General features: G+C 26.3%; 1 protein-coding gene across 1 annotated transcript in view; it reads left to right on the forward strand.

The window, feature by feature from the left end:
• Positions 1 to 12,007, forward strand: part of LOC114118975 (pendrin-like) — a 63,376-nt gene that overhangs the window by 35,302 nt on the left and 16,067 nt on the right. The window contains exon 2 of the mRNA XM_027980420.2: positions 2,745 to 2,863. Within this exon, the coding sequence (XP_027836221.2) occupies positions 2,851 to 2,863 (13 nt within the window). The 5' untranslated portion in view covers positions 2,745 to 2,850. The remainder of the gene's footprint in view (positions 1 to 2,744; positions 2,864 to 12,007) is intronic.

A 12,007-nucleotide genomic window follows, 5' to 3' on the forward strand; every position in this document is an offset into this window, starting at 1 on the left:
CATTTATATAGATACAAATATGTGTGTATGTGACGTTATAATATTATATTATTCATCGTTCTGCAAAATGCAAATTTTTTTTAGACTATTTCATTGACCGGTATTTATACATACAAATCATAATAATAAGGTAAAATATCAAAGTATTCGGTAGAATGGTCTAATTTATTTGTACGATATGAAAAATAAACTAATTTTAATATTGAGTTAAAATTCGTTTAACGAGACAACCATTATATTTTCAATAATTCCTATGGCCTGTTACACCGAATAATGAACGTAAACCTTAACTAAAATAAATCATAAATCCACCCAATAAAAAAAATAATAATGATTGTAATAGTTGAGATAATATACAGTAGGTATGTGTGTAATATTTCGGTACTTATCCTGATATGATCATAATAATATAATGTTAGTTTAATAATACAGGAACTTATCGTCAGAAATATACGCAAAATTCACTCACGGGTTTTTGGCTCAACGTTTACGACTGTAGTTTTATTGTTACGAGAGAACGAGAACCGTATAATTACAATTAATTGTTTTATTAAAACAACAGTCGTAATTCGTAACATAGAAAAGGCGGACGGCCTAGGTACATTTATGATAAAGGTGCGTACTTGCTACCATACTTGACGTTATTGTTCGTGCCGTGTGCATGTTTTTTTTGTTTACGGTCGCTTCAAATACGAATGGTTTCGTGATTAAAATAACCGTCGAATGGTGAATAAAATGATTTGTATTATGCAGGTAAAACGCAAATACGTAACATAATAAGCAATTTTAAACGTTTCAAATGCAGACGTCATCGCCACTAGTAAAATAAAATAATAATATTGTACAATATTGTATCATGATATAGTTGTGAAACGCAATGTTTGGTTAGAAAAGCACAATTTCCCTCTTTTATCTTAAGTAACAAGCTTAAATAGTTATTTATAGTATATTATCGACTAGTTAGATGCTTTTCATTTTATTTATTCGAGGGTTCATTAGTACTTACTTTAAATAGCAAATACATTATACAATTATTATACAAGTCGAACAATATTGTCTTCGATATTAACATCTGTTGGCGATAAATTATTAGCATATTTCAATATTTGATTAGAACAAATATCAATAGTGGATTCAAATAATTTCGTGCGATAAACATAAATTAGTATAATGACGAATCGAATATATGTCTTAAAATACATCGTAAATTCGAATCTATGCATATATACATTTATAAGTTTAAAGGTATAGGTATAAAGCTTATTAGGGTAGGTCTAAACCGCATTTCGTAATATTCTACCAACTCGATCGACTGACGTTTGGTGTACGTACAAAAGCGAATTATATATCAAAGACGAAAACATGAAAACAAAACTTCCACCGAGTAGAGAACGCGTATCTCTCGACCGCAAGATGAAAAGAAAACGTTACCCCTAGACGTTGTTTGAACGCGCGATGCCGCGTTGTTGATAAAAAAAAAAAAAATAAAAAAACATCAAACGCGACGTATACCTCTACCCATTGTACCCTTCAAAAAACCGTTCTATAATCAAGCGCATATATTTATATTATAATAATTATATGCGATCTGGATATTATTGTTCGGCGGTTTTGTTTAATTACCCTGCATCGCATTTTAAAGGTATGACCCTGAATACAATTTATTGTTATTATTATTATTATTATTGATGGCTTAAATTAAAAAAAAAAAAACGGAAAAATACGATTATATAACAGTTGAGAAAAATTTTGCCAGTAGCATTTTGTCGGACGCAGTATGTATTTTTATTTTTTGTGCCTACGATGACGCGTGCACAAGAGAGAAAGACAGATATGCATTATTATTATTATTATTATACACGAACATATTATGATAATCAAGAATTCCATTGTTCCGTCGGTCGTTAATTTTATACTGCATCAATTATACTTGAATCGGATAGGACAGACGAAAATGAAAGAAAAAAACCACCAAAGTTTTAAGTATGCGTTTATAGTTTCAACGAGTTTTGCGTGGATCAAAAAACGCCGAGCCAGACCGTGAAAAAACAATACGAAGTATACATGCACACGAACACATATATTATATAAATGATTTTAGTACGGCAATATTAATTAATGTTTTCTTTTTGTTCCATTTCAATTAATGCTTATTGTTTGTTTGTTTTTTTTTTTGGTCAAAAAATAAATATATACCTATTAAAATTGTGGTCGTACATAATATATGATACATATTGTTCATAAAAAAATTCGTTTTATTGTTCCAGAAACATTCTATTATAAATACATTCAATACGTAAAAAAACAAAAATTCATTTGGCGTTAAAAAACAATAATAACGCTTTTTAACATCAAAGGTTCACTATCGTTTTTTATAGATATAACAATGATACACAATGAAGATTTTAGGTAATGGAAATGTTTGTTGAGACTCATATTAGTAATATTTACTAAATGGTAATTTTATGTTTAAATTAGTGTATTACACCAATTATTTAATCATTATAAATTAACCTATAGGTAACGGATTTTTGGACAAATTAAAACCGAAAGTGTGTAAAAATTGTTACAAATATAGATATATGTAATGTATAATGCTCTAATTAATACCTAGTATATATTATTATTATTATTTTGGTAATTATACAATTTTAATGACAGTTTATTTGTATTAATGACTGGTAGTTGTTTTAAAGTGATAATTAGTCGACATTGTACTTACTCTTTCATTACTTTTGATTTAGGCTATCGACGTCAGTCTTATTTTCAGACCAAACCTATACATTAGTCAAAACGTTACACAAATTTATTCAACTACGAAAACCTAAGATATAAAGGAGGACGCACACCATGTATTTCACCCGTAAGTACTAAAAATTAATTATGTACCTATTTATTTAAGTAATGAAAAAAATATTTAAACCTTACTTTTATCTTTTAAGTGATAAAAATAAGTCTTATTAAAAAAAAAAATAATAATTCACATTTCTTAAATATCGAGTTGGACTACGTGGTTTACAGCTACAAATAAATTAATAAATAATAACTTAATTCGATAGATAGGTAATTATCATTATCTCTAACCATTTATAGGTACCTACTTAATATCTTTTAAAAAAAATGTTTATTTATAAACTAGACTGTTTATTAATAGAATTTATATTATTTTAGAAGACACTTTAATTAAATTTATCATTAAATTCTCTATCTATAATTTATTCTTATAAATTGTATATGTTTTTACTTTTTTGTACTTTCTATAGTTTTGTGGAATATATCAATATAAATATAAGATAATATACAATTATATATTAGGAATGTCTTTTTGTGTAATAACATACATCCTTATTTTTACTACCTTGTTCTCGCAATATATTATTAATCATATGTAAAAAGGACAAAAGGTATGAGATTTTTATTTTTTTCATTGATCTTGAAACCAAGTAAAGAATAAAGATCAAAAATGTTTGATTGTTACAATAATTTTAATTTTTGTATTAAATCGTTCATTATTATTTATTGTTGTTATTTTGATACATTGTTTATGTGAATGATGTTTCTTCTTCTATACCTAATTTTTGACGTTATTATTGAAAAAAAAAATTAAATAAAAGATCGTACACGCGTGTAAAATATTTATAACATCTAATTAAATCATCTATGGGTAATTGTTTATGTTACAAATCCAACATCGGTGTTAGTTATTAACGAGTTAAATAAATATATGTAGTTACCTAGGTATAATATTAATTGTTAATTAATAACATTAATAACTAATAAGTAATAAAACATAGCAGTGAATAAAAAACCTAGAGAAATTTCCACTGATTATTTTGGGATGTTTGGAATGGTGGTCAGATTATTAAGTGGCTAAATGTATTTGAAAATATTTTATTATGGAACTTATCAAAAATTTAGAATTCAAATAGGTGTGATAAGTAAATAATAACCGAATCTTTAATTGCCGTTTAAGAATTATCATTATATGCTTACTGACTTTTTTCCAGCTATACTCATTATTTCAAAGTCTATTTAAGTTTTAGAAAATATTTTTTTTTATAAAATTTCCAGTAAAATAAGAAAACCTTAAAAAAAATTATGTCCTGTTATTTTTTATCATTATAATTTCTTGAGATTTTTACTATTTTGCATAAAACAATACACTTTTTATTTCATTTTTTGAAGCAGGAAATTGTTTGGAGTATTTTAATATATGAAAATCGAAATTCAGACTAGTGGTTTTTAAATTATAGGTATGTATAAGTATATATTTTTAGGTGAGCGGGATAGTAGATTACAATTTTGGGTGATATTCCTGTACCACTTCTCTTCGTTTACCAAACCCTTTAAATTCCTATAACTCATAAACTTCTGATGGATATTTTAAAAAATATTCTGCTTCAAAATATAAAACCAAACATATCTATTGTCATTCAAAAAAGTAAAAATTATAGCAATAAAAAATATATATACATTTTAAGAAATTATGTATTTTATTTTAACTGGAAATTATGTACAAAAAAATAGTTTCAAAAATGTCAATAGATATTAAAATAACGAGTGTTATATGATAAAAGAATCATGCCGTATTGTTTTACGTAGTTAACTATTAAATAATACATTTGAAAGACAATTATTTTTTTCACTCCTCTTCAGTATTATAAGTGTTGTTCTTGGAAGCATTTTTATTTAGTTAGTATTCTGTTCAAAATAGGAAAATGCAGGTATTTTTTCTTTATAGGTAATTAGAGAAAACTAATGAAAAACAAAGTTTTTAATTTTTGAATTAATTCAAAACATGCTTTTAACGATATTTATGTTGTTTTTTATATGTCTAATTGAAAATACAATACCTAATCATTGAAATTTAACATTTTTATTAAATACTTTTATAAGTTTAATATTCTAGACATGATATAATGTTAACACCTAAGTCTTTTTGAATTTTCTATTTTTTTTTTATATTGGTAAAAATGTTTCAAAATGTAATACTAAGTTCCTCACGAAAGTTCTTAGAGAAAATTAAAAATATTGAAAATATAGTCATTATTTTTTATATGCCTCAAAAGTAACACTTAGTTCAAAATTCGAAAAATGCTAATTTATCTTTTTTCTATGGATTCTGATTAGGCATTTGATAATGTTAACAGTAAATCTATTAAAATTGTTCCATGATTTTCTACAGTTTCAATTTTTCAGTATCAAAGATAACTTTTGAATAAATTACTTAGCTCAAGTTGAAATTTATAACTATTATTCAAATTAAAACTATGTGTTTACAAATTAAATAAAATTTATTTACCAGTCCTTAAAAAAAAATACTTTTCAATTTTAATTACTATACTTTTTTTTTAGTTTTATTTACTATTATACCTAGAAGTTTTTATCTGTATTCAATTCATACTTTTAATTATTATCATTCAGTAGCTATATTTTATAGTGACTTTGAGAAAATAATATTGTATGATAAATATAATACAAAACTACTTAAATAGATGAAAGCAATATAATATATATTAGTATTATTGTTATTTGTTATATTATATATAATATTTCTCACATAAACTCAAAACGTAGAAGTCATGCAATAATTTCACTGTTCAGTATAAACATATTTTTCACGTGGCTAAACTAAACTACCCATACAAATTTGATGAACATGTACTGTAACATTTGATATACTTTTTTTTTCTTGACTCAAAACAGTATGGTATTTGCTGTATTATTCACGTAATACGATTTTAATTTGATACTTATAATAGTAATTTGTTTTCTCACCGTAAATATTTTTGAAAAAGTACTGTATAATATGGTACCTATTATAGTTTTGATTAACTTTAGTGTTGCTATATACCTATATTCGATTACATAATCGATTAAACACATAAATACATTTTTATGGTACCTTATTGGTATACTTACCTACAGTTTCATGTGATAATTCCGATAGCATTCATCAACGAGTCTTATTAATCAATTTATGTACAGGAAATAACGTCGACTTTGGCGGTGGCACGGAGTACCTTTAACACACCAGTCTTGAGGGTGTGAGCAGTCAAAAATTCGAAATGTTCCGACCCGTGAGTTCGGAGATCTAATGGGAAATACTAACGACCGTGAACTCTAATGATAATGACATTTTCGGTCCCATCATAGGCCCTTGATCCACGCTAATGGTGCTACAGAAGAGCCACATGTTATGAAATGTCCAAACCCTTAGAAACACCGCGTACTCGTAAAGCCATTATTATGATTATTATTATTGTTATTACGGTCGTGTTTATAGTAAATTATTGTTGGTAGCGTTTATGGAGAAAAAAGACAGATGTATATGCACATATATAATATGTATTGTACATATAAACACACATACAAACACCATAGTGTGTGTATATATGTAATACGGACGCGCAATTACAATGTCATTAGCATTTGGCCACTGTTCATCATGATTTATACAACGAATTGTACAGTAGAACTAACGTAACCCTAAAAACATTGGGTTTAACGCGCCCGGAGGTCTTTAAATACGACAAAACGAATTTCCGGGATGAGTTTTACAGACTTTTTTAATTCACAAATTGTTCTAAAATAAAATTATGTAACAAATCAACTTTCTCTATCCATTTCTTTATGATTTTTATACTAGTGTTTATATCTTTAAGACATACAATATTCGTTTACCACATTTTTTAGTTAAAAATATCATGTATGATGCATTGATGTCTGAATATACTCTTTTACAATTTATCTTATTATTTTTCTTCACCCCAAAGTTTATCCTAATTAACGGTCTTGATTGTTTTAAACAATTTAATTTTCGTAAAGATTTTAAGAAATTATTTTTTTCATTTTTCAAGTATATAAGTCATTGATTTTGAAATAATAATAACGTACTAATAAGTTTGAAGATTTTTAATTTTACGGTTTTTGATGGAACTTAACAATGAGCACAAATGAGAAACTTTTACTAATCACCTGATATGTCTAAAATAGAGAATGAATGAAATTCTGAATTTGCACTGTGCACGTGGTTGATTGCTATTAGTATACGGATAGGGTGGTACGAGAAGGATCGGTTTTAGATGAATCAGCATACACATAAATGTAACGACAGCGACCGTTCGAATTTACAGCTGGTAACATCCATCGCTGTGGTGGTGGAAGTTTCAAAAGTCACGAGCCAGTGATAAACGCAATATAATAACTCCATTAAAACCTAATCATTATGGTGACGGTGGGTAAACCACACACAAAACATATATATATATATATATATATATATATCGATGATAAGAACCAAGTCAAAATTATGCAAATCGAGTTTGTGATGCGAGTTTTGCGACATGAGACAAGAAGTCCGAGAGAGTAAGGACAAACCACTGATGAGGTTTAGTAGGAAGATGTCGGGTGAAAAGTTTACCCGAACTATACGCGCGTACTTGAATTCCCACCACCACAAAAGTCACTGTACTCGCCGAAAAAACGATTGAAAAAAGTGTGGTGTACTGGTGAATAATGACCGAAAGCGATCGTGTCTCGTGTTCGACAAAACGTGCATGGTGATTGCATTGAGTCATAATTTGATATTATGCGGTTACGTGACTCTTCCGACGCATGTGCTCAATATGCAAATCTAGTAAATAGCTCAAAGTAAATCATATATTATATAGATACAACACAATGCAAAACAGCATAATATTGTATTATTATATACATTATACGGTTTTACGTTTTCATTAGAAATATATACATTAGTAGATACCTATCGCAATAAGACATTTCTTAATAGCTAATATCATACAAAATGTAGGTAAGAATTTAAAAATGTGTTCTTTAAGTATAAAACATTTAAAAAAATTAAAATATAGATAAATTTATTATTAAAGAAAAATAGACTGGTAGAGAAAAGCTAAAATCATACATCATAACAAAACAAATATATTTAACACTTATTTATAAAATTATACTAATAAAATTAAATACCTATCTGATATAATTCATATCAAATTTTTCACTCCTAAACATAATATATAAATTTACTGAAATCTAGCAATAGCAATAAACATTATCGGGTCAGCTAGTTATATTACATAGCACGCGGTAATTCTTTAAATGTTATCACCGATGTTAGCATGCACAGAAGTTCGAACGTGTATCCAATAATATACTACTTTATATGCATTGTAGAAAATAAATATAATTGTAATTACATATTCTAATTTTATTAAGCTGTGGTTGTTTACTACACATCAATACATGTGTCGATACGTTTGGGACTGATTAACTTTCAGTTATTTTTTTCCTTTTTATAATAATTTATTCTCACTGTATCCAATAGAATTCAATAATCATAGGCGTTCCAAAATGAAATTTATGTCAATACTAAGTACCTAACTATATCTCATTACAACAACTATTCAGTTTTAGACTCATATAATATAATACGAGCTCTCAAAATGTATAGATTTCCAATATTTGATTTTATTGTTGTAAAAAAATGCTTTTCTCTGATATTCAATCGTCATGGTACCTATATAGTTTGTACATACAATAGCGCAAACTTGGTGAAGTTAACATTTTACATACTATGCGATTGGCTTTGCTCAATCGTTCATATGCCAAAATTCCAAAAGGAAAGTAATTCGTTAGTATGTCCAATACTTTAACGAATTACTAATTAACATCAAAATAACCGTATTGTAGGTAATATGATTGTGTCACAGCAGTAACTTATGCTCATAATTATAGTACTTGTATCTATTGCTAATTAATCACATATACGCCGTGTCAAATAAATATTGTTGAGTTTGAAAAGCGACACTAAATCGCACATTAATATCTCGTTTTGGATGCATGACGTGTATACGAGTTTGATAATCGGATTATGTCAAGTAGGTAAATTCTTGCTAAATAATTACTAACATTTTTATCTAATATGCGTGTTCACTTAAAACGAAACGCAATACAATAATAATATTATAAATTATTATTGTCTTCTATTTATGATTTGGAAAAGTATAAATACAATGTTATTTTTAAAAATAATCTAGATGGCCAATGAACCAATAATTAAATAATATATTATAGATATCGAAAAATAAATAATAAAACAATATAGATAATGAAAACAATTAAAAAAAATAAAACCCCTGTTGGAGAAGAAATGTTATGGTTCCAGAACATTATCATATATGAGCATTTGGGGTGCATTCAAGTTCTATTGAGTACAAACACTACAACACTACACCAAACTACACTAAAGTCTGTTTTGGATTATTGGATATAATATTCGTTATTATGTATTACATTGTTTTTAAATTAAAAATAAGGCAATGACATGTGCACTGGTGATGGATTTATGTAAAACACGAGTCTAACTAAGCTTTAGAATCATATCCGCACTTTTATTAATTGTCACAGTTTTAATATTATTTTAATCTACTATAATATAGATATAAATTAATATTGAATGCATTTAACTTAAATATTATATTTTAAGATGCTTATATCTCAGTATACTTCATAAGTATATACAAATTGTATTATGTCAATCCAGACACTTGGTTGGAATAATCACAGTTCCATTTGAAATAATATGATGAAATATTTTAACATTAAATTTACATTATGATATCACGTATTTCTACTTAAAAGTGAAGTATACTCAAGATACGAAATTAAATCGTTATTAAGTAATTATTGTACTTTACATTTTGTGACACATAAATTAGCAGTCCGCCACTGCATAAATTATTATTATTATTGAGATCCGTTTTTTTTTTTTTTTTAATTGCATAAATATCTGTGAATTCTTTTAAGATAGAATTCATTTGCAAATTATAACAGAATATAATAACTAAATTTGATTATTGTCTACCCGATAGGCTATATTGTAACATCTCGCTTTCATAGATTCATTCATTTAACATAAAATGCTGATTAGGTACTTCAGAAAACACTAACTTTCTGTAAATATTTCTTTTACATAATTTTATGTTATAAAAAAAAATATAGTTTTTACTATTAACTATCGTTAATATTTTTAAGTTTTTGTTACTCTTTTGAATGACTAAATACATTTTCGAAGCATAATATTATTTGGAGTATTTCATTCAGATCTATAAGAATCAAATTTTGAACAACTAGTTTATTAGTTATAAATTATAAGTATTTAAAGTTTAAATTATATTTAAGATAAACGGAGAGGTAGATTATTATTTTTCGGGGAACCCTGCAACAAGTCACTCATTTAATCTAAACATTAAACTACTCGTCCAAAATGTTTATAGATAGAGCTAACTGAAACTTTTTTTCTTTGAAAAAAAAAAAGAAATGAATGTTGCCATTTAAAAAATAAAAAAATAATAAAAAATAATCACAATGAAAATATATATTTTTTAAAAAACTGTTTTTTTTTTAAAGATTTAAAATTATTTTCTAAAAATAATATTTATTAAACACTGTACAAAAACATAAAACATAAATACACAATAATAAACATATATTATAAATATAATGAAAATAAATGTATATAGTATATTATATAGAAGTAATATCTAATAATGTAATTTGATCGGTTATCCCATATTATCCGCAACAGATTGTACAACGACAATGTGTCAAGTTCACGAAAGTCAATATTAGCTACATAATTAATAACTAAACTGAATATAATAAGTTTTCGACTTTTTGATTTTTTGAATTAATATATATTTTTATGTTTAATATATGATACATCAATGTTGATGGAAATTATTCATACCTGAAGTTCAAACTAAAGGGTATGTGTAATTGTTTTTCTGATCGTAAAATATAAAAAGTATAATTGGTGTACATTGATACCAAAATACAAATTTTGTTTTAAGCATAACTGTTCCACATTCTTCAAAATTTGGTGGGTAACGTATAGGTCAGAATTATGTATATAAAACATACTTATGTATTTATGTATAATGTATATGTATACAATATACATACATGATAAACAAATAAAAAGTTGGAGTTATTTTTGCAAGATGGCATATTATAATATATGTATGCTTAATGCTGTACGAAATAATTTATCAATGCACCGTGTGAATTTTAAACCATGCTCATTCCTGTAATGACACAATGTACAATGATATTATATGTAATGTAGCAATATTTTAATGTTTGTAACATGTATAATTTATTCCAAAAACAATTCAATTAACAATATGATAAATACTCTAATCCATTCATATAGGCTAGACTTATATGAATTTCCATTGAATAGGTGCCTAAGTTTTGATCAATATTATGCGCAAAAATGCAATTTTCAACATTCGTATGAAGAGTGCAAACTGCTGAATACGAATGCGTTATAATAACGCATAATGTGACTTTTTAGTTTTGAAAATATAAGATACAGGTGCGTATTGTTGTTTTTACTGAATTTTACCCGTGGAAATTTACAAGTTATAAGCTTTGAAATAAGAATAGTTAACTCCCGATATTATGATAATATTAATAATTAGATATTTATCTTGATAGTTGTCCTCTGAAAAGTACTATTGGACGTTAGTATAAAAACTAACAAATTTGTTTTTAAATGGTGTCGATAACTAAAATTAAAATTTTTTATTTCAATTTCAATACCTTTACTAAAGTTTGTACTTTTTGTACTTTAGAAATTATTGTTCTCCATTTGGATGACATAAATTCTATACGACGCTATATGAATATTGAATTTTAACTGACTTTAGTTCACCGATATTAAAAAATTAGAAATCATATAAATAAGCCTTTAAATCTAAGTATTTGTTTAACCATCAAACGGTTTTACAAATGTTTGTAATTAAGACTTAAGTCGATAGAGGTTGGGTATACAATAATCCCAGTTATTCCACGGGTACAGTGAACTTTTATAAGTTACAAGGTACCTCATTGTACCACAAAAACGATAGCAAATTTTCTTTTTGTTCAAGGGTCACAAGTTCATTGCGTTTAATACTAGACTACTGGAAATACTATATAATGTTAC

This window comes from Aphis gossypii, chromosome 2 (genome assembly GCF_020184175.1).
Source record: "Aphis gossypii isolate Hap1 chromosome 2, ASM2018417v2, whole genome shotgun sequence".
NCBI lineage: Eukaryota > Metazoa > Arthropoda > Insecta > Hemiptera > Aphididae > Aphis > Aphis gossypii.